The following is a 24,279-nucleotide window of genomic DNA, read 5'->3' on the forward strand; positions in this document are numbered from 1 at the left end:
CGTTCGCTCATTATTATTTTGAACGCTACACGCCATCCACAATCGCGTACAAAACTAAAGTTAAAATATACCTTAATTCATTGCGATAAGGTTAAATAGTTAACCTTAAATAGTGCAAGTGTATAAAAGACATACGACAAGAACCTATTAAAAATGGTTCAAAAGAAAATTTTATATATCGTCAGGTGACAAGCAAAACTCACTAATTACTAAAAAATAATTAAACAAAAATCAACCTTATTCAGATAATAATACGGACTATACGGTTCACTATGGCTTTGAAATAGGGTATTTTCCACATGTTGAATTTTATAACAATCTAGTTAAATAGATTGAAAATTAGCAATTTATCACAATAAAATGGAAACTTAAAAAATATATGGGTTTAATAAATAAATAAATCAGTTTAAAAAAAAAACTTCCAAATAGGAAAAAATAATGTACCATTCGATTCCTTACATTTTATTTAAAAAAAAAATGTACGGCAACAATATACATAAACGCAATATTTCACCGACAAAAATCGCAATTTCCTTGTTTTCCGCGGATTCTAACTCATGCTGACGTCACGATGTAAATGTAATTTTTTTTTTTTCTATGTTTAAATTTAGTTTTAATTTTGTAATATGATAATTTAATTTCATTATTTTACATTATGTCTAGTGTTTGTATAATAAAAGTATTCCAAATAGGCAAATATGTCATTTTTTATGAAGCGTTTCGTTAGTAAAGTGCGGGTGCCAGACTGACCATCATTTGTGACTTATGTATTGCTTTAAGACAATGGGTCCCATTTGATCTTCAAAACAAACCTGATCGACTGATACCATTCATAAAAATATGTAGAATACCCTATTGTGGTGGTACTTAGTGACTTGCTTGTCACCCGACGGTATACTCAACGTTTGATTCAACCAAGTTCAACGGATTCAATTGATGTAACTTCAACGATAATTGCATTTACCTCATTAAATTTATAGAGTTAGACCAAGCTAAGTTGGCGGCGCTTTTCATAGCCCAGACGGTGCAACGTGCAACTGTTATTTTAAACGTCAAACTTTTATGAGATTATGACTAACACTTGCATTGCCTGGGCTATCAAAATCGCTGCCAACTTAGCTTGGTCTAGCTCTAACACATGTTTGAAGCGCCGCATGACTATGGTTGCCTCTGCTTAGAATGGAAGGCCAATTCAAGCTTACATTTTGACATCTAAATAATGTATTTTTGCTTATCATTCGCTCATGCGTCTCGTTCGCGCCAATACGTGTACGGACGAAATGCACGCGCGAATGACAACAACGCATTCACTGCCAGCGACCCGCTAGGCGGGTTCTCTGTTCGCTAACGATTTTCGCTACATACGGTTTTCCCCATGCTATCGCCTACGCTCGTATCGCGTTGGTCGCGCTGGCAGTGAATGTGTTAATGAGATCATTTAGACATTTTGATGTCAAATGTAAGTTCGAATTGGCCTTTTAGGATTTAGTCATAAAATACAGGGTGTCGCGTTCAAAATGATGATTCTTCGAAACAATAAATTTATGCTGAACATACATGGGGGTCAAATCGGTAGCTCTTAAGAGCCTCTATCATTGACTTTCGTTTGCTTCGTATTGAACGCGACACCGTGTATAACGAAAATAGTTTCTGTTCTAGCCTTTTCCACTAGATAAGGTAGGATACAGGTTACACTGTATACCATAGATAAAGTATCTGTATACTGTATAACTGACTGACAGGGAACTTTGACAACTCGGGATACAAGTAAAAATGCTTTAAATTCTTGCTTAATTTATTGACACAATCCTCAACAACAAATATGATCTGAGCGCTACATGTTGCTGCAATGTTAATAAATTTTAATCTATTCGCCTAATTATGATAAACTAAATATCTTTTAATTCGTAAAATATTTCATACATCACAATATCAACTTTTAGTTGACTACTTAATAAAGGAACATAGCTAAAATAGTATTAGTACAATATAGTGTTTTACACCCTGAATTTATATATTTTTCCTGGTTTCACATTTTACATTTTCCAAAGTGCATTTTGGTGTGAATTAGCTAATCATGATTAGTACACATTAATAGTTATGTTTTTTATTTGTTACAAGATTATTTAGTACAGAATTCGATATACATACGACAGTTATGGAAGCACCAAACGCGATGCATACTTTAAAATTTAGATAAATTAGCTAAGGCGTAGATCAGTAAGTACTATCACTTGACAAAATTGTGTTTTTTCAGGGGTACCTACTTCATCAGTTATCATACAATAAATGAAAGTTCAAACTTCTATTGTAGATGCAAGTCACACATTCCACATTCCACACACACATTCCACATTCCATTACATTATTACACATTCCACTTATTCCATTTATATATTTTTATATTTCCATTTATTGTTTTACACATTCCATTTGTCAAGCGAATCATACGTTTTAAAGGTGATTTCAAATAGCACAAACGTCGTGCTTTTATATATTTTATCTAATTTCAACTATAAAACATTTAATTACGAGTGAATCCATGATTAGGGCACCCCAAAAAGTTACAAATCTGGTCATTTTCAACTATATGAATATAAACATCACAGAGATCTAGTCAAAAGTACTCGTTCACTAACAAAACAGAAGCCTCTCTTATTTTATATTTTTAATCAAATCTTACAATAATAACAGCAGCAAAAACTTAAGAGCACAAATCAAGACACTGTAAATACATTGAAAAGAGCCCGACTCAGCGATAGTGTGGTATATATAATTGCCCACGGTTATTCATTAAGATTACATTACTCCACCCATATTAGGTATAAACTAAAGTAATATTCAGAATTAGATAGTACTAGCGACCCGCCCCGGTTTCGCGCGGGTTACACAAAACCTTAACAAATTATACACCTTCCTCAAGACTCACTCTATCTATTGATAGGTGAAAATCGTATGAAAATCCGTTCAGTATTTTTTGGGTTTATAGCGAACATACATACATACAAACAGACAGACATGGCGGGTGACTTTGTTTTATAAGGTGTAGCAATAACTGACGTTTGCGAGCGTGGATGTAATGAGATTACGGTACAAATATAATGGTTCTCATTTACATTTAGATAAAAATTAGATGTCTAAATTGTCAGTAAATCTGAATACTACTTTAAAACGACAATAGAATAGGTTGTACGTCTAAAATGTTACACAAACAGTTTATAGTATTAGGTAACACACAAAAATCGTCTTCCTCTGATATCGCCGACCCAAGTATACAAATTAAGAGTAACACGTTTTACGTAACGACAAAAAGTATTGGTGAAAAAAGGTTATTGATTACGCTTCGAAGCAGCGTGGATATACCTATCTAAGCATTTTTTGTGAGAGAACTCCAATTTGTCTTTCCAAGTACATTTTAAATCTAACAAAAAAATTTAAAAATATCTAACTAAATATGCCGCAAATAGACACAAATCTTCGCATACATATCGTCCGCGTAGTTACTTACGATACGCTGGTGAAAGTACAACGCAGTAGGTTATATTTAAATAATACGAACAAAAGGATGTCTTATAGCATTATCTAATGTCATACCATAACACAAGTCTTTTTGAGCTATGTGTAAGATCAGACTATAGAAAACTAGGCCGAGTACTCATCTGTTGCTTATTGGTTGAGATCACGGTGAACTTGTCGGCATTCAAGTTATATGTTAACATTTTTGCATCTTATTATATTAACAAGGCGTTGAATGTATACATATTTTAGGTGTCGACTGCACCTACTCGTAAAGACTGCAGTCGTACGTAAACCAGCGCAGCGTAGAGAAATATTTTAGTTAATAATAACTCTTCTTATCACACGTTTTCATCCGGTATTGGCTGTTTGCGGCTCAGCCGTTATTATATTGCGTTATAGTTCAATTCCGTATTCGTAGATGTCAATATACGAGTCCATACGATTGATAGCAAATCGAAAATATTCGCATACCCATTGTAATTTCAATATTTATTATACCAAGGGTACAAATTACTAAAACGGTCAAGTCGGTTGTCAGCAGCCAAGTAACTTATTACACCATAAGTTGAGATCATTCAGTCGCTTTGATGCGTTGAGAGTCGTGGAAGCGCCAATCCTGGACAGGCCTCAGAGAACGATCCGCCTCACGAGGATTTTACCACACGAAGCAGCTCGGTCTGTGTACACGCGCCTCGACCGAGGCAACGCAGCCGCGCGTGCGAGGTATTACAATATTTCTCGGGAGGCGACTCGCTCTGAGTAGACCTGCCTATTAGAGTACAAGGTGTAATACAGTTATTTCCGACTAACGGCTTACAGACATTAGGCACTCGCTGGGTCGCCATGAGGCGTCTAGTTGAGATGGAAGCCGCGCTCGTTGGTGGCGGCGAGCAGGCGCTCGCGAAGCACCTCTTTGCAGGAGTACTCGGGCAGCTTCAGGTAGTGCACGCATGTGTTCACTGATGGATATGAGCCGTCGCCCGCGTCCACCTGCGGAAATTACGAGGGTTCAGTAAAGAGATATGAGAAACACCAAATTGGGAACGATAAATAGAAATAACATTGAAAGACAAACCCATATACAGCTACACCAAAGATAGATATAACTCCGTAATAGATGGATACAGTCTAAGGAAAAAACGTGCCTCGAAAATCAAGAAAATTTGATTCTCGTTCAGAGGGCGCTACTAGTTTTGGCCTACAGTCGTATAGATGGCGTTGACGGTTTCGTTTCTTATTTAACAATTTTAACGCATATCAGTGAAAGAACATGGGTCAAAATCATAAAAATAATTAATGCAAATAAAAAAAATCATTTATCTATATTTAAATACAATTTATCGTATTTTTATAAATCTTCATTTCTAGTTTTAAAGTGTGTCGACAGATGGCAGTGAATTTACTGGGGTTACAAAATTTACTATGACAGTACCGCTCTAGTATAAGTTACTCTATGGCTACACGTAGCGAATTGTTTTGTTTAGATATATAAAGTATATTAAACTGACGGCAATAATTTTCTGAGAAAGCTTGACGGCACCAAGTTTTTACAAAAGCTGATATCGCAAATCCCGCCACGTTTTTTCTTGTTAATTTTATGTAGCAGCAGATGCGGTGAACGTCGAGTAAGTGTTAATGGGAAGTCTGATCGCGGCGATCCACTCCAACTAGTCACATACCGCATGGCCGGATCGTTAACATTTAAGTCATTGTGTCGTACCTTTCTCACGACAGTGAGGTGCGGGTGTAAGTTGACCAGGTGGCAGGCTGCACCAGCACGTCCACGAGGCGGAGGAAGCCGGTTGAGGTGCGGGTGTAGCCCGGTACTGTGTGACATACCTTCCTGACAACAGTGAGGCGCGGGTGTAAGTTGGCTAGCCCTCCGGGCGGCAGGCTGCTGCAGCCGGTGGCGAACTGCAGGAAGGCCTTGCGCTCGTGCCACGACATCTCCACCAGCACGTCCACTAGGCGGAGGAAGCCGGGCGAGTCGCGGGTGTAACCTAGCTTCGGTTCCGTATACTGGGAAAATGGGATATTGTTAGTTTCAGTACAGTCTTAATAGGTTAAATTACTTTGACCTTAAGGTATGGTAGCGTATGCATAAATTACTGCAGTATTTCCTCAAGAACATTTTTTTTATTTTTTTATTTAAAATGTAAAATAAACAGCCAAACAGATAATCAGTACTTATAATACCCCGACTATTTAGGTGTCTCAAATAGGTTGGCGTGTTTTCAGTAAAAAAGTACACTTCTATATTTAATTTTTTTTAAAGGCGGCAAAGCAAATCTTTTCAATTGTATTAACTTTTTTCTGTGACAATATACATAAGAACTTTGCATATGTAAAATATTTGTATTATATTTATATTTCTTGCACCATTTTTGAGAAAAGCACTATATACTCGGCTGGAGGGCTACTTGCTGACTTCGGACTCCCAAGGTCGTCCGTTTAAAACGAATCCTCAGTCAGCAAGTAGCAACCTCCTCGCCTCGACAATAATATAGTATACCTGTAAGAGCAGGTCTTTGGTCCAAGCGGGTCCGCGCTCGCCGCACAGCAGCAGGCGCAGCTCGGCGGGGCTGAAGGCGCGCAGGCGGCGCGGCGGGAACACGCCGGCGAAGCCGCGCCGGAACGCGCCCGCCTGCCGCCGGATGCCGTCCGCCACCATCCACCGCGCGCTCGCTTCGGCGTACGCTCGCCCGTTGTGTGCACCGATCTTTACAACAAATAAAACACGATACAATAGTGACTCGATTTAAATGATTATCTATAAACGGAATACGAAAAAGATGCCACTTTGTTGCTAAACTTATCGCGGATAAAATATAGAAGGCAAATCGTCATTGTTTTTCGAAAGGGGTTCAAAAATAACGCGTATCTAAAGTATTTTATTTTCAACAGATCGGAATCAGAAAGATTAACGTTTGCTAAATGTGGTTACATGTTTAAGTTTATGTTCGATCACGAAGCCTAATAAGTCTAAAATTACAAAAATGTTAAACTTCACGCAATTATCTAATATTTGAGCACTATTTTTGACAGAGTTTCCGATCTTACTGCATGTTTAGTATCCCGACCGCATAAAAAGAAAATAAGTACCTACCAAATTAAAACCCGTAACCGGAATCCTGCCTTTTCGCCGAAAATTGTATTGCCGAATTTCACTTGCCAACCAACTTTTCGCATTAAGTTTCATTTGGGCGAATAACTTTTACCAAATAATTATTTCGCAACCATCTCATTTCATTTCCCAACCCCATAGTTGGGAAATGAAAATGACGTACTAGGTTGGATTAGGTTAGGTTGGATTATGTAAAGTTGGGAAATGAAATTCGGCCATATGAGACTTCTACGAAAAGTTGGTTGGTAAGTGAAATTCGGCAATACAATTTTCGGCGAAAATGCAGAGAACCCCCGCAACCGTACTGTAGAGTAGAGTATCGTACCTCGACGTGGTCGCCGGCGTCGCAGAGCGGCTGCACGGCGGCGGGGTCGTGAGGCGCGGCGCCGGACGCGACGTGCGTCATGGTGAGCGCGAGCTGCTCGAACGTTGCTCCCTCGACCGTCAGCTGACAGTTACAGTAGAGTATCGTACCTCGACGTGGTCGCCGGCGTCGCAGAGCGGCTGCACGGCGGCGGGGTCGTGAGGCGCGGCGCCGGACGCGACGTGCGTCATGGTGAGCGCGAGCTGCTCGAACGTTGCTCCCTCGACCGTCAGCTGACAGTTACAGTAGAGTATCGTACCTCGACGTGGTCGCCGGCGTCGCAGAGCGGCTGCACGGCGGCGGGGTCGTGAGGCGCGGCGCCGGACGCGACGTGCGTCATGGTGAGCGCGAGCTGCTCGAACGTTGCTCCCTCGACCGTCAGCTGACAGTTACAGTAGAGTATCGTACCTCGACGTGGTCGCCGGCGTCGCAGAGCGGCTGCACGGCGGCGGGGTCGTGAGGCGCGGCGCCGGACGCGACGTGCGTCATGGTGAGCGCGAGCTGCTCGAACGTTGCTCCCTCGACCGTCAGCTGACAGTTACAGTAGAGTATCGTACCTCGACGTGGTCGCCGGCGTCGCAGAGCGGCTGCACGGCGGCGGGGTCGTGAGGCGCGGCGCCGGACGCGACGTGCGTCATGGTGAGCGCGAGCTGCTCGAACGTTGCTCCCTCGACCGTCAGCTGACAGTTACAGTAGAGTATCGTACCTCGACGTGGTCGCCGGCGTCGCAGAGCGGCTGCACGGCGGCGGGGTCGTGAGGCGCGGCGCCGGACGCGACGTGCGTCATGGTGAGCGCGAGCTGCTCGAACGTTGCTCCCTCGACCGTCAGGTCGGCTGCGCGCGCAGCGCGCTCCTCCGCCGACAATGATGCGTCGGATTGCAGCGCGTCGTATTGGTCCGCAGCGGCCAGAACGTTTTGCAGGAACCTAGAAGGATTAGTTTTTAATACGATTTTCTGTTGATGCAACTTTAACATTAAACATAATGTTGATAAAGCTAGAAAACAATGTGTCCAAGGCTGGAATGGTCATTTTTTCCTACGCTGGGTGTTTGCAGGTTTGTAATTTAAAAATAGTAGTGTGTCTACTTGAAATAACACAAATTAAAATATTTTCATAGTAAGTATTTTAATTTGTTCTTAGAAAACAATGTGTATACTTTCTATTTATTATAAAAGAAGTTACACGTACAAAGAACACTATACTGTTTTTGCTTGACAACTAAATATAACTGAAATGCGCGAATACATTAGTAGTTCCCCTTACAAGAATTTTCGTGCAATCAATTAATGAGGGGCGTTTTCCACAAATCTGGAAAAGGGCGTGGATTACACCTATCCCCAAAGGTAACATAAGCCAACATATAGAAAAATATAGACCTATTTCCAAATTGTGCCAGTTTGGCAAAATATTGGAAAAAATTGTTACTGACCAGCTCTCCCATGCTGTGCGCCGTCATATCAACCCAAACCAGCATGGGTTCTACAAAGGTCGTGGCGTTGAAAGCAATCTCTTGTCCTTTACCGAGGTCATACGTCATGCCATGGATAATAAATATCAAGTTGATGCTGTATATACAGATTTTGCAAAAGCATTCGATAAAATTTCTCATAATACGCTTTTATTAAAAATATGGAACCTGGGTATACACGGTGATCTCTTTCGATGGATTAAGTCTTACGTAGAAAATAGGACACAAGCTGTAGTATTGGGAGGCTTTACATCAGCTTTCAAACAAGCCACGTCGGGCGTCCCACAGGGATCTCACCTGGGTCCTCTGTTATTTATTTTATACATTAATGATATAACGGAGTGTTTATCTAACTCGGAAGCCCTTCTCTATGCCGATGACACCAAAATATTCCGAGTCTTAAGACCCCCGCAGACTGTTCTATGTTGCAAGAGGATTTACTTAAATTTGAGGATTACTGCACTAGAAGTAGTTTGTTTTTAAACAATAGCAAATGCTCCGTTATTACATTTGGCCGTAAAAAAAATCCTATATTATACAATTATAAATTATGTGGCAGTACTCTAACGCGTCAGGATAGTATACGTTATTTGGGTGTATTAATTGACACAAAACTAACCTTCATCCCTCATATCGACAACATTTTAAATAAGGCTTATAAACAATTAGGGTTTATACTTCGCATTGCTAAACCTTTTCGTAGACCGTTAACTTACAGGATACTTTATAATAGCTACGTCAGAAGCCGCTTGGAATTCGCTTCGGTAGTATGGAATCCCTGCTATGATGTACATAAAAAGAGAATAGAAAGGGTGCAAAAAATATTTATTAAAGCTCTCGAATTCCGAATAAGGGGTAACTACGAAAATTACGCCTCCTCAATTTCAAGACACAACCTTCAACCTCTGTCATTAAGGCGTTCATGTAATGATCTGATATTTTTATTTAAAATAATAAATAATCTTGTAGATGCCCCTGAACTTCTACATAATATAGGTTTTCGAGTGCCTCGTAGAACAGAACGTGGTTGTCGGAGCAAAATGCTGTTCAGTGTTGGGACATGTCGCACTAAATATGCACAGCAATCATATATTAAACGCGCATGCAGGTTGTATAATGAAAAGTGTATGAACGCGGATATATTTGGCAGTTCGTTAGGGTTATTTAAGAAGAAAGTTTATTCTCTATTAAATTAGTATTAAAGCTAGGTTAAGTTATCTCATTATTTGTTAATTTCACTGTTGTCTCAGATAGCATTTCATAGTATTAAGTTTTATTAATAATTTACATACAGGAAACTATAGGTCTACATTGTAATAAATTCTAGCTGTCAGCTTATTCACCTACATGTTTTATAAGACTGTTTGTTTCTAAATAAATTAAAAAAAAAAAAAAAAAAAATAACAGATAAGATTAAAATCGATACAATATGTATTCTCCTACTGGTCAAATCAGTTTCTTTTTTAGAACTGTCAAAACGGTTTAGTAATATGGAATTTATATGAAACATTACACAATGACGTCACGGTCAACTCACCTGCTTTTTATACTTCAATCCGATTGATTAAATAGAAATTGTATTTAAAAATAACTGCTATGTTTTTCTAATAATTATCTTGTGCTTAATTTCATGCATGGTGTGAAATAATTTATTTTAAATACAGTGTAATAAAGAGGCCGCGGAAAACCACGAGCAAGCTACACACAACAACTGAAAGCGAAAGCAAATGTCGTGTCTTACAGGGACCTAAAGAACCTGGCCGAGGACCGAGAAAACTGGCGCATACTCCACCGACAAGAGCCATGCTCTTAAATTATGAATGAATGAATGAAAACAGTGTTATACCCTATACATGCCCTAAATCTTTTTTCATATTCTAGTCTTTGGAGGTAACCTAAACAAATAATAGTACATTATGATACAAGTGTGCTAAGTTGGTCATTACACACGAGGCGATATTGTGCGCGCGAGCTGTAAGCGAGCGCGCAATAAGAAAGCCGATGTGTGTAATGACCAATGCACACGCGTTTCATACGACGTTTTTCAACACACTTGCGAGAAAAAAAAGAAACTTTCATATTAATCAAATTTGAATAGTTAAAACAGTTAGTATTGTGTGTTTCATCTGTCACACTCGTACTGCCGGCCGGCCCTCGCTCGCCCCGGCCGCGGGCTGCGCACCGCGCAGGCGGTCGGGCGCGCCCGTGCCCGCCAGTCTGACCAATTAAAGAAGGCTCCCTTTCCATGCATATTATTAGCAATCAGTTACCTTCTTAACTCAGTCGGATAATATAATGAAAAAGCACGAGTGGAATAATACGCTGAAAGAGCACGCGTGTTTAATATCTAGGATTATGAGCCAAAAATCGGTGGAATAAAAACGTCGTTTAGAGCAAGTGTGTTGAAAAACAAGTTGTATACCTGTGCCTAATAGGATCGATCTCCTGCAGATGCTCGTTTTTCAATTCCTCGCCGCACATGATGCGCAGGAACGGCTCCGAGAGCGGCAGATCCACCAGCCGCCCGTCTTGTAAAACCTACCACAAACCAAGATTCAAAGATAAGATAAAAATAATGATGTGGTGTCAAAGGAATATGAATCTTTTGCAACTAGTTAGATTTCATTTTAACCCTTTAAGCCTTTCGTGTGCGGCGCGTCATCGTGTACCGTGTTGAAATGCACAAAGGTTGATATTGGGCTGACAAGGGCCTGACACTCTTTGATAGAGAAAGATAGTCTTATTGGGATTCCTATAAGAGGAAAGAGAAAATAGTGCCATGCTTTGTCCTTATCACCGACCGGGTGGCATCATAGGTACGAGGCGATAGCGAAATACCGAAACTTATAAGTGAAAGAGTAAAAATCCTATGCTGCCCAAATTTTATATGAATATTCTTTCTCTTACCCCCGGTCGCTCGGTGGCGCGTCTATAACTACTTGTATATACTATGTCTATGTTTGACGCCTTTGGCGGTAAAAGGGCTACAGTGGCAGCTTGCGCCCGCTAGTGACCATTGCGCGTTGCCATAAAATTATAAAGTTTTGTTAAGTTTCAGTTTTGTAAGCACAGTTTTTAAATCACAGATATGTACTAAAATTACAGTTCCATTGACCAATATAGTTCACAAATTTTGTACTAAATTGACTTTTATACTACAATTTTGTTACTAGATCGGTTGGAGAAATTAGGTGACATTTTAATATTTTGGATATAACAACAAGATTTAAAGAAGGCTCAAACTTTTGAAATGATCCTGTTAAGATATGCGCTAGCCGTTTGATGTAAATCACAAGTTAAAAATAAAAGAATGATGGGTTACCTTAGCTAAAAATACTCCTAGGAACCAGAAATATTTGCAAACTTTATCACAGATTGGAGAGTCTTGAGGGAGCGGCGCCGGGAACAGGCCGTTGGCCGGCGTCACGTAGTAGCCCGGGGGCTTTTCTGTAGACAACATTGTAAGGATTCAAATGTTAATTGAGGAGAATAAGCAAGAGCGATAGAGAGGCATATAACGATTTTTGACCTCTTTTATGTTCGCAGCAGGCCCCCTGCTTTGCTCTGCTTGTTCTGTGTAAAACCACCTGTTTGTCACGACATCTTTTGCCGATTATTGTTGAGAGCTTCCTTGAGAGCTTTGTAGTTCTATGGCATAACGTTGGCCATATGAGGTTTTTTTCTATTGCCTAATAAATGGGACATGATGGTGGTGTTCATGTGAGTGGAAACAGTAGAACGTATAGTTGAGCAAGGAGTGACAATGCGTAAGGTCCCATATACGTGGTAGTGAGGTATGCGTACCGTCCAGGTGGTAGGGCTGGTGGAGGGCGGGCTGGTGCACGTGCACTGCGGCGTCGTGCAGCCACATGGCGAGGTCGGCGCGCTGCAGCTCGGCCGCCACGAGCGCGTAGAACTCCAGCGTGGGCCCGAGCCCGGTGCCCTCCTCGCCCGCGAACTCCACCTCCAGCACCGACTTGCGGCCCGCGTGCACCTTCATCACCTGCAGAACAATACATTACCTATGTACAACAAGCTACAAACATTTTATAGACGCATTATTAATGGAATTCTTTATAAAGTAGCCATGCACTTTTGCAGGTGGGTGTACCTAATGCAGAATGAGATTTTATACAATCGCCACATAGTAGAGATGCTTTCAGTCGTGTCTAGGCGATGAAGCTTACAAATTAAAATATTCAAACAAATTATATACTGACAAATCTACATACGCCACCTCCTTAGCCAGATACAATCTTGAATCTCTTTCCTTAAGACGCTCATGTACCGATTTAATTTTCTTATTCAAAATTTTCAATAATTTAGTAGATGCCCCTGAACTTTTGCAAAATATAGATTTACGCGTACCTCGCAGAACAGAACGTAGTTGTCGCAATAAAATGTTATTTAGCATCAAAAGCAGCAGAACTAAACATGCGCAGCACTCATACATTAAACGCACATGTAGGTTGTACAATGAAAAGTGCCAAAACGTGGACTTATTTAGCAGCTCATTGAGATTGTTTAAGAAATGAGCTTATTCTTCTTTGAGATAAAAATACCCGATTCTAAATTTAAGATTTCGTCATATATCTTGTCACACATGTGGTGCGGCATGAAATGGTAGAAATTAAATAAAATTGAAAAAATAAAAAAACGTACTAAATTGTTGCCATCTTCTTCTTCTTAATAATTTTCTACAATTTCTTGTCGGACTATATCTACAATATGCATGTCTTTTGTACTTAGTAATAAGTTTTTATTAATATTCGTTTACATATAGGAAACTATAGGTCTATTACTAGAAAAATGTTTCTTTATAAACTCATCTGTTTTATAAGACTGTTTGTTTCTTAATAAATAATAAAAAAAAAGTCCCGCTGAAACGAAGTGGAAGCTCAACTGCTAGAGGCTCGTTGATATCTTTTGTTCTATAATTAGGCTTTGTCTTACAGCACATGGACTACAACGTACCTGCATAGCGGATCGCAGCAGGTTAGGCTGACGGGGGATGCGCACGCGTTCGTGCCGCAGACGACCCATGCGGAACTCCGTCGCTTCTAACTCCGCGCGACGTGGCGATACCGTGTTACCGGCTCTGTCGTAAAAAAAAAGGTAAAACAGGAATCTAGGAGCACACTAACTTGAAGACCACGATTAACGCTTTGAGCGAAGTCACTCGACTTTGACACCGGCAGCGTTGATCGCTATTCATTCTCACTATTTCACTCGCACTCGAAGCTTTATTATTGAACGTATTCTTCGCAGAAAGCCAAAATAATGAATATATCATACATTGGTGTATCGTAAATGGTAACCCCATGAGCGACTGACACATATTTAAATAAAAGTGGCAAGCTAAGCGTATAAATCGGCCGTTGTTTTGCAAGTTTTTGTGTGTAGCTTATGCGTATAAGTGACGTAAGTAAAATATTTGAAGTTAGTACTCGTACTAAGCAAACGTTCCGCTGTTTTACTTTTTTGTACAACATCGTGGCGCCCTAATGCCTCGGCCACGGAACGCGCACTCCGAGCGTAACTAGCATGCCCACTCGCCACCTGTCATATATACCTAGTCGGCTCATAAGTTCTGTCATATACATAGTATCAAATAAAATCAAAAGTTTAAGTTTATTCCGTATAATTTGTACAGCGTTTGAAAGCTTATAAACTAGAGAATCTAAATGTATAACATTTATTCAAAATGACCGCCATAATTATCTACACAGGCTTGAAGTCTTCGTGGCCAGTCGTCAATGGATTCACGCACCACTTTCATGTCGATATTGGCCACTGCCGTAGCAAGAGATTTTTTCAGCGAGTCTAGATTTGCATGAGGTTTTGAGCACACCTTTTCCTCTAAATACTGCCATATTTTATAGTCTAAAGGATTAAGATCTGGGCTAGAGGAGGGCCAATCTTCATGCCGTATAAAGTCGATTTTATTGGAGGCGAGCCAGGCTTGTGTAGACTTTGCCTTATGGGCTGGAGCAGAGTCCTGCTGGAAAACCCAATGCTGGTTTAGAAACATCGTATGGGATAGTGGTTTCACAATATTAGTCAACACCGTGTCTTGGTACACTTTGGCACTAGTTTTTACTCCTTTCTCACAAAAATGCATACTAGTGACGCCCGCATAAGAAACTCCCAGCCAAACCATCACAGATGAAGGGTGATGACCTCTTTGAATACGGGGAATGCTATTAGACGCTTCTTTACTATTGCGAGCGTACACTCTATCATTTTGTTTATTACAGTTTTCTTCTATGTCAAAAATTTTCTCGTCCGAAAACAGTATACAACGGTGCTTATTTTTAGCGTACTTCTTCAATAAAGCTTTAGATCTTTTAAGCCTTAAAGCTTTAAGCCGACCATTGAGAAGATGGCCAGTTTTTCGTTTATAAGCACGAAGTCTCAGGTCTTGATTAAGCACTCTTTTCACCGTGTTTTTGCTCAAACCCATCTGGAGGGCCATAACTTTTTGTTTCCTAGCGGGATTTCTGGCAATGCGTGCCCTAATTGCTTGTACAACCGCTGGAGTCCTAGCTGTACGCGGACGACCGCTTCTTTTCTTGTCATTTAAACTAGAGACCTCACTGTATCTTTCTATGGTACGATACACAAATCTTAGAGAGAATTTTAAATTTTCAAGTAGCTTAAAAATTTTAGTCGGCGAGTGACCCCAACGATATAGTGCAATTATTGCGGTACGGCTATCTTTAAGCGTCCACTCCATGTTGAAGAAAACAGAAAATTGCAAAATTATACTACTCAAATATTTAATAAAGATTCGAAATTCAAATGCAGAACGGTTTTTGTTTTAGGAGTTCCAAATTTAAATTGCCAGTGACAGAACTTATGAGCCGACTAGGTATGTGGCGTCAGCGCCTAGCGCGCTCACTTTCGTGACGCTCTGAGCGTGCGTTTCGTCGCCCTCAGGTAAGGCATGCCTCATTTCCAAATGCTCAAAGACGAATTCGAAGCTTATTCCTTTATGGTTTCAAGTTTTAACGATACCTTTGGCGGTCCACGGCTCGGTCGCGCTGCGCCTGCAGCCACACGATGGTGCGCGAGGTGCCGAACGCCGTGCACGCGAAGAACATCTGCCGCGTTTCCAGAGGGAACAGGAATGGGCACCAGTCGTTCAGTTGTTGGCACCTGTGGTAACACAATAGTTAATTTAAAGTGAAAAAGGTAACAGCTGCTTGTGTGATTTCATCTTGAATTCGCAACAGAGCTAATTGTTTCGGGCTTGCCCCGCCCGGCATCTATGGACACAAACAAATTACGCGATTAAAGTATTCGCTCCGCTCCCTTGTAGTCTGACTAGTCGGTACTCACCAGTGGGGCGCGGCGTGCGCGGCCAGAGCCAGCGGGTCCTGCAGCTGCTGGTGCAGCTTGTTGGTGAGCTTGGTGGACAGGAAGGCGTCGGCCGGCAGCGCGGGCGCGGCGGCCCGCAGCCGGCGCAGCACGCGCACGCACACCGCCGCCGCGGCGCCCTCCGCTCCCTTGTAGTCTGACTAGTCGGTACTCACCAGTGGGGCGCGGCGTGCGCGGCCAGAGCCAGCGGGTCCTGCAGCTGCTGGTGCAGCTTGTTGGTGAGCTTGGTGGACAGGAAGGCGTCGGCCGGCAGCGCGGGCGCGGCGGCCCGCAGCCGGCGCAGCACGCGCACGCACACCGCCGCCGCGGCGCCCTCCGCTCCCTTGTAGTCTGACTAGTCGGTACTCACCAGTGGGGCGCGGCGTGCGCGGCCAGAGCCAGCGGGTCCTGCAGCTGCTGGTGCAGCTTGTTGGTGAGCTTGGTGGACAGGAAGGCGTCGGCCGGCAGCGCGGGCGCGGCGGCCCGCAGCCGGCGCAGCACGCGCACGCACACCGCCGCCGCGGCGCCCTCCGCTCCCTTGTAGTCTGACTAGTCGGTACTCACCAGTGGGGCGCGGCGTGCGCGGCCAGAGCCAGCGGGTCCTGCAGCTGCTGGTGCAGCTTGTTGGTGAGCTTGGTGGACAGGAAGGCGTCGGCCGGCAGCGCGGGCGCGGCGGCCCGCAGCCGGCGCAGCACGCGCACGCACACCGCCGCCGCGGCGCCCTCCGCTCCCTTGTAGTCTGACTAGTCGGTACTCACCAGTGGGGCGCGGCGTGCGCGGCCAGAGCCAGCGGGTCCTGCAGCTGCTGGTGCAGCTTGTTGGTGAGCTTGGTGGACAGGAAGGCGTCGGCCGGCAGCGCGGGCGCGGCGGCCCGCAGCCGGCGCAGCACGCGCACGCACACCGCCGCCGCGGCGCCCTCCGCTCCCTTGTAGTCTGACTAGTCGGTACTCACCAGTGGGGCGCGGCGTGCGCGGCCAGAGCCAGCGGGTCCTGCAGCTGCTGGTGCAGCTTGTTGGTGAGCTTGGTGGACAGGAAGGCGTCGGCCGGCAGCGCGGGCGCGGCGGCCCGCAGCCGGCGCAGCACGCGCACGCACACCGCCGCCGCGGCGCCCTCCGCTCCCTTGTAGTCTGACTAGTCGGTACTCACCAGTGGGGCGCGGCGTGCGCGGCCAGAGCCAGCGGGTCCTGCAGCTGCTGGTGCAGCTTGTTGGTGAGCTTGGTGGACAGGAAGGCGTCGGCCGGCAGCGCGGGCGCGGCGGCCCGCAGCCGGCGCAGCACGCGCACGCACACCGCCGCCGCGGCGCCCTCCGCTCCCTTGTAGTCTGACTAGTCGGTACTCACCAGTGGGGCGCGGCGTGCGCGGCCAGAGCCAGCGGGTCCTGCAGCTGCTGGTGCAGCTTGTTGGTGAGCTTGGTGGACAGGAAGGCGTCGGCCGGCAGCGCGGGCGCGGCGGCCCGCAGCCGGCGCAGCACGCGCACGCACACCGCCGCCGCGGCGCCCTCCGCTCCCTTGTAGTCTGACTAGTCGGTACTCACCAGTGGGGCGCGGCGTGCGCGGCCAGAGCCAGCGGGTCCTGCAGCTGCTGGTGCAGCTTGTTGGTGAGCTTGGTGGACAGGAAGGCGTCGGCCGGCAGCGCGGGCGCGGCGGCCCGCAGCCGGCGCAGCACGCGCACGCACACCGCCGCCGCGGCGCCCTCCGCTCCCTTGTAGTCTGACTAGTCGGTACTCACCAGTGGGGCGCGGCGTGCGCGGCCAGAGCCAGCGGATCCTGCAGCTGCTGGTGCAGCTTGTTGGTGAGCTTGGTGGACATGAAGGCGTCGGCCGGCAGCGCGGGCGCGGCGGCCCGCAGCCGGCGCAGCACGCGCACGCACACCGCCGCCGCGGCGCCCTCCGCTCCCTTGTAGTCTGACTAGTCGGTACTCACCAGTGGGGCGCGGCGTGCGCGGCCAGAGCCAGCGGGTCCTGCAGCTGCTGGTGCAGCTTGTTGGTGAGCTTGGTGGACAGGAAGGCGTCGGCCGGCAGCGCGGGCGCGGCGGCCCGCAGCCGGCGCAGCACGCGCACGCACACCGCCGCCGCGGCGCCCTCCGCTCCCTTGTAGTCTGACTAGTCGGTACTCACCAGTGGGGCGCGGCGTGCGCGGCCAGAGCCAGCGGGTCCTGCAGCTGCTGGTGCAGCTTGTTGGTGAGCTTGGTGGACAGGAAGGCGTCGGCCGGCAGCGCGGGCGCGGCGGCCCGCAGCCGGCGCAGCACGCGCACGCACACCGCCGCCGCGGCGCCCTCCGCTCCCTTGTAGTCTGACTAGTCGGTACTCACCAGTGGGGCGCGGCGTGCGCGGCCAGAGCCAGCGGGTCCTGCAGCTGCTGGTGCAGCTTGTTGGTGAGCTTGGTGGACAGGAAGGCGTCGGCCGGCAGCGCGGGCGCGGCGGCCCGCAGCCGGCGCAGCACGCGCACGCACACCGCCGCCGCGGCGCCCTCCGCTCCCTTGTAGTCTGACTAGTCGGTACTCACCAGTGGGGCGCGGCGTGCGCGGCCAGAGCCAGCGGGTCCTGCAGCTGCTGGTGCAGCTTGTTGGTGAGCTTGGTGGACAGGAAGGCGTCGGCCGGCAGCGCGGGCGCGGCGGCCCGCAGCCGGCGCAGCACGCGCACGCACACCGCCGCCGCGGCGCCCTCCGCTCCCTTGTAGTCTGACTAGTCGGTACTCACCAGTGGGGCGCGGCGTGCGCGGCCAGAGCCAGCGGGTCCTGCAGCTGCTGGTGCAGCTTGTTGGAGAGCTTGGTGGACAGGAAGGCGTCGGCCGGCAGCGCGGGCGCGGCGGCCCGCAGCCGGCGCAGCACGCGCACGCACACCGCCGCCGCGGCGCCCTCCGCTCCCTTGTAGTCTGACTAGTCGGTACTCACCAGTGGGGCGCGGCGTGCGCGGCCAGAGCCAGCGGGTCCTGCAGCTGCTGGTGCAGCTTGTTGGTGAGCTTGGTGGACAGGAAGGCGTCGGCCGGCAGCGCGGGCGCGGCGGCCCGCAGCCGGCGCAGCACGCGCACGCACACCGCCGCCGCGGCGCCCTCCGCTCCCTTGTAGTCTGACTAGTCGGTACTCACCAGTGGGGCGCGGCGTGCGCGGCCAGAGCCAGCGGGTCCTGCAGCTGCTGGTGCAGCTTGTTGGTGAGCTTGGTGGACAGGAAGGCGTCGGCCGGCAGCGCGGGCGCGGCGGCCCGCAGCCGGCGCAGCACGCGCACGCACACCGCCGCCGCGGCGCCCTCCGCTCCCTTGTAGTCTGACTAGTCGGTACTCACCAGTGGGGCGCGGCGTGCGCGGCCAGAGCCAGCGGGTCCTGCAGCTGCTGGTGCAGCTTGTTGGTGAGCTTGGTGGACAGGAAGGCGTCGGCCGGCAGCGCGGGCGCGGCGGCCCGCAGCCGGCGCAGCACGCGCACGCACACCGCCGCCGCGGCGCCCTCCGCTCCCTTGTAGTCTGACTAGTCGGTACTCACCAGTGGGGCGCGGCGTGCGCGGCCAGAGCCAGCGGGTCCTGCAGCTGCTGGTGCAGCTTGTTGGTGAGCTTGGTGGACAGGAAGGCGTCGGCCGGCAGCGCGGGCGCGGCGGCCCGCAGCCGGCGCAGCACGCGCACGCACACCGCCGCCGCGGCGCCCTCCGCTCCCTTGTAGTCTGACTAGTCGGTACTCACCAGTGGGGCGCGGCGTGCGCGGCCAGAGCCAGCGGGTCCTGCAGCTGCTGGTGCAGCTTGTTGGTGAGCTTGGTGGACAGGAAGGCGTCGGCCGGCAGCGCGGGCGCGGCGGCCCGCAGCCGGCGCAGCACGCGCACGCACACCGCCGCCGCGGCGCCCTCCGCTCCCTTGTAGTCTGACTAGTCGGTACTCACCAGTGGGGCGCGGCGTGCGCGGCCAGAGCCAGCGGGTCCTGCAGCTGCTGGTGCAGCTTGTTGGTGAGCTTGGTGGACAGGAAGGCGTCGGCCGGCAGCGCGGGCGCGGCGGCCCGCAGCCGGCGCAGCACGCGCACGCACACCGCCGCCGCGGCGCCCTCCGCTCCCTTGTAGTCTGACTAGTCGGTACTCACCAGTGGGGCGCGGCGTGCGCGGCCAGAGCCAGCGGGTCCTGCAGCTGCTGGTGCAGCTTGTTGGTGAGCTTGGTGGACATGAAGGCGTCGGCCGGCAGCGCGGGCGCGGCGGCCCGCAGCCGGCGCAGCACGCGCACGCACACCGCCGCCGCGGCGCCCTCCGCTCCCTTGTAGTCTGACTAGTCGGTACTCACCAGTGGGGCGCGGCGTGCGCGGCCAGAGCCAGCGGGTCCTGCAGCTGCTGGTGCAGCTTGTTGGTGAGCTTGGTGGACAGGAAGGCGTCGGCCGGCAGCGCGGGCGCGGCGGCCCGCAGCCGGCGCAGCACGCGCACGCACACCGCCGCCGCGGCGCCCTCCGCTCCCTTGTAGTCTGACTAGTCGGTACTCACCAGTGGGGCGCGGCGTGCGCGGCCAGAGCCAGCGGGTCCTGCAGCTGCTGGTGCAGCTTGTTGGTGAGCTTGGTGGACAGGAAGGCGTCGGCCGGCAGCGCGGGCGCGGCGGCCCGCAGCCGGCGCAGCACGCGCACGCACACCGCCGCCGCGGCGCCCTCCGCTCCCTTGTAGTCTGACTAGTCGGTACTCACCAGTGGGGCGCGGCGTGCGCGGCCAGAGCCAGCGGATCCTGCAGCTGCTGGTGCAGCTTGTTGGTGAGCTTGGTGGACATGAAGGCGTCGGCCGGCAGCGCGGGCGCGGCGGCCCGCAGCCGGCGCAGCACGCGCACGCACACCGCCGCCGCGGCGCCCTCCGCTCCCTTGTAGTCTGACTAGTCGGTACTCACCAGTGGGGCGCGGCGTGCGCGGCCAGAGCCAGCGGGTCCTGCAGCTGCTGGTGCAGCTTGTTGGTGAGCTTGGTGGACAGGAAGGCGTCGGCCGGCAGCGCGGGCGCGGCGGCCCGCAGCCGGCGCAGCACGCGCACGCACACCGCCGCCGCGGCGCCCTCCGCTCCCTTGTAGTCTGACTAGTCGGTACTCACCAGTGGGGCGCGGCGTGCGCGGCCAGAGCCAGCGGGTCCTGCAGCTGCTGGTGCAGCTTGTTGGTGAGCTTGGTGGACAGGAAGGCGTCGGCCGGCAGCGCGGGCGCGGCGGCCCGCAGCCGGCGCAGCACGCGCACGCACACCGCCGCCGCGGCGCCCTCCGCTCCCTTGTAGTCTGACTAGTCGGTACTCACCAGTGGGGCGCGGCGTGCGCGGCCAGAGCCAGCGGGTCCTGCAGCTGCTGGTGCAGCTTGTTGGTGAGCTTGGTGGACAGGAAGGCGTCGGCCGGCAGCGCGGGCGCGGCGGCCCGCAGCCGGCGCAGCACGCGCACGCACACCGCCGCCGCGGCGCCCTCCGCTCCCTTGTAGTCTGACTAGTCGGTACTCACCAGTGGGGCGCGGCGTGCGCGGCCAGAGCCAGCGGGTCCTGCAGCTGCTGGTGCAGCTTGTTGGTGAGCTTGGTGGACAGGAAGGCGTCGGCCGGCAGCGCGGGCGCGGCGGCCCGCAGCCGGCGCAGCACGCGCACGCACACCGCCGCCGCGGCGCCCTCCGCTCCCTTGTAGTCTGACTAGTCGGTACTCACCAGTGGGGCGCGGCGTGCGCGGCCAGAGCCAGCGGGTCCTGCAGCTGCTGGTGCAGCTTGTTGGTGAGCTTGGTGGACAGGAAGGCGTCGGCCGGCAGCGCGGGCGCGGCGGCCCGCAGCCGGCGCAGCACGCGCACGCACACCGCCGCCGCGGCGCCCTCCGCTCCCTTGTAGTCTGACTAGTCGGTACTCACCAGTGGGGCGCGGCGTGCGCGGCCAGAGCCAGCGGGTCCTGCAGCTGCTGGTGCAGCTTGTTGGTGAGCTTGGTGGACAGGAAGGCGTCGGCCGGCAGCGCGGGCGCGGCGGCCCGCAGCCGGCGCAGCACGCGCACGCACACCGCCGCCGCGGCGCCCTCCGCTCCCTTGTAGTCTGACTAGTCGGTACTCACCAGTGGGGCGCGGCGTGCGCGGCCAGAGCCAGCGGGTCCTGCAGCTGCTGGTGCAGCTTGTTGGTGAGCTTGGTGGACAGGAAGGCGTCGGCCGGCAGCGCGGGCGCGGCGGCCCGCAGCCGGCGCAGCACGCGCACGCACACCGCCGCCGCGGCGCCCTCCGCTCCCTTGTAGTCTGACTAGTCGGTACTCACCAGTGGGGCGCGGCGTGCGCGGCCAGAGCCAGCGGGTCCTGCAGCTGCTGGTGCAGCTTGTTGGTGAGCTTGGTGGACAGGAAGGCGTCGGCCGGCAGCGCGGGCGCGGCGGCCCGCAGCCGGCGCAGCACGCGCACGCACACCGCCGCCGCGGCGCCCTCCGCTCCCTTGTAGTCTGACTAGTCGGTACTCACCAGTGGGGCGCGGCGTGCGCGGCCAGAGCCAGCGGGTCCTGCAGCTGCTGGTGCAGCTTGTTGGTGAGCTTGGTGGACAGGAAGGCGTCGGCCGGCAGCGCGGGCGCGGCGGCCCGCAGCCGGCGCAGCACGCGCACGCACACCGCCGCCGCGGCGCCCTCCGCTCCCTTGTAGTCTGACTAGTCGGTACTCACCAGTGGGGCGCGGCGTGCGCGGCCAGAGCCAGCGGGTCCTGCAGCTGCTGGTGCAGCTTGTTGGTGAGCTTGGTGGACAGGAAGGCGTCGGCCGGCAGCGCGGGCGCGGCGGCCCGCAGCCGGCGCAGCACGCGCACGCACACCGCCGCCGCGGCGCCCTCCGCTCCCTTGTAGTCTGACTAGTCGGTACTCACCAGTGGGGCGCGGCGTGCGCGGCCAGAGCCAGCGGGTCCTGCAGCTGCTGGTGCAGCTTGTTGGTGAGCTTGGTGGACAGGAAGGCGTCGGCCGGCAGCGCGGGCGCGGCGGCCCGCAGCCGGCGCAGCACGCGCACGCACACCGCCGCCGCGGCGCCCTCCGCTCCCTTGTAGTCTGACTAGTCGGTACTCACCAGTGGGGCGCGGCGTGCGCGGCCAGAGCCAGCGGGTCCTGCAGCTGCTGGTGCAGCTTGTTGGTGAGCTTGGTGGACAGGAAGGCGTCGGCCGGCAGCGCGGGCGCGGCGGCCCGCAGCCGGCGCAGCACGCGCACGCACACCGCCGCCGCGGCGCCCTCCGCTCCCTTGTAGTCTGACTAGTCGGTACTCACCAGTGGGGCGCGGCGTGCGCGGCCAGAGCCAGCGGGTCCTGCAGCTGCTGGTGCAGCTTGTTGGTGAGCTTGGTGGACAGGAAGGCGTCGGCCGGCAGCGCGGGCGCGGCGGCCCGCAGCCGGCGCAGCACGCGCACGCACACCGCCGCCGCGGCGCCCTCCGCTCCCTTGTAGTCTGACTAGTCGGTACTCACCAGTGGGGCGCGGCGTGCGCGGCCAGAGCCAGCGGGTCCTGCAGCTGCTGGTGCAGCTTGTTGGTGAGCTTGGTGGACAGGAAGGCGTCGGCCGGCAGCGCGGGCGCGGCGGCCCGCAGCCGGCGCAGCACGCGCACGCACACCGCCGCCGCGGCGCCCTCCGCTCCCTTGTAGTCTGACTAGTCGGTACTCACCAGTGGGGCGCGGCGTGCGCGGCCAGAGCCAGCGGGTCCTGCAGCTGCTGGTGCAGCTTGTTGGTGAGCTTGGTGGACAGGAAGGCGTCGGCCGGCAGCGCGGGCGCGGCGGCCCGCAGCCGGCGCAGCACGCGCACGCACACCGCCGCCGCGGCGCCCTCCGCTCCCTTGTAGTCTGACTAGTCGGTACTCACCAGTGGGGCGCGGCGTGCGCGGCCAGAGCCAGCGGGTCCTGCAGCTGCTGGTGCAGCTTGTTGGTGAGCTTGGTGGACAGGAAGGCGTCGGCCGGCAGCGCGGGCGCGGCGGCCCGCAGCCGGCGCAGCACGCGCACGCACACCGCCGCCGCGGCGCCCTCCGCTCCCTTGTAGTCTGACTAGTCGGTACTCACCAGTGGGGCGCGGCGTGCGCGGCCAGAGCCAGCGGGTCCTGCAGCTGCTGGTGCAGCTTGTTGGTGAGCTTGGTGGACAGGAAGGCGTCGGCCGGCAGCGCGGGCGCGGCGGCCCGCAGCCGGCGCAGCACGCGCACGCACACCGCCGCCGCGGCGCCCTCCGCTCCCTTGTAGTCTGACTAGTCGGTACTCACCAGTGGGGCGCGGCGTGCGCGGCCAGAGCCAGCGGGTCCTGCAGCTGCTGGTGCAGCTTGTTGGTGAGCTTGGTGGACAGGAAGGCGTCGGCCGGCAGCGCGGGCGCGGCGGCCCGCAGCCGGCGCAGCACGCGCACGCACACCGCCGCCGCGGCGCCCTCCGCTCCCTTGTAGTCTGACTAGTCGGTACTCACCAGTGGGGCGCGGCGTGCGCGGCCAGAGCCAGCGGGTCCTGCAGCTGCTGGTGCAGCTTGTTGGTGAGCTTGGTGGACAGGAAGGCGTCGGCCGGCAGCGCGGGCGCGGCGGCCCGCAG

General features: G+C 52.3%; 1 protein-coding gene across 1 annotated transcript in view; it reads right to left on the reverse strand.

Annotated features, from left to right (window-relative positions):
* Positions 1–1,783: 1,783 nt before the first annotated feature.
* Positions 1,784–24,279, reverse strand: part of LOC134744622 (E3 ubiquitin-protein ligase Ufd4) — a 77,522-nt gene continuing 55,026 nt past the window's right edge. Inside the window, exons 38-46 of the mRNA XM_063678505.1 lie at positions 15,495–15,635; positions 13,452–13,575; positions 12,282–12,480; positions 11,800–11,924; positions 10,900–11,015; positions 7,714–7,933; positions 6,032–6,238; positions 5,359–5,538; positions 1,784–4,509 (exon numbers count right to left, since the gene is read on the reverse strand). Of these exons, the coding sequence (XP_063534575.1) occupies positions 4,372–4,509; positions 5,359–5,538; positions 6,032–6,238; positions 7,714–7,933; positions 10,900–11,015; positions 11,800–11,924; positions 12,282–12,480; positions 13,452–13,575; positions 15,495–15,635 (1,450 nt within the window). The 3' untranslated portion in view covers positions 1,784–4,371. The remainder of the gene's footprint in view (positions 4,510–5,358; positions 5,539–6,031; positions 6,239–7,713; positions 7,934–10,899; positions 11,016–11,799; positions 11,925–12,281; positions 12,481–13,451; positions 13,576–15,494; positions 15,636–24,279) is intronic.

Source organism: Cydia strobilella, chromosome 1 (genome assembly GCF_947568885.1).
Source record: "Cydia strobilella chromosome 1, ilCydStro3.1, whole genome shotgun sequence".
NCBI classification, from domain to species: domain Eukaryota; kingdom Metazoa; phylum Arthropoda; class Insecta; order Lepidoptera; family Tortricidae; genus Cydia; species Cydia strobilella.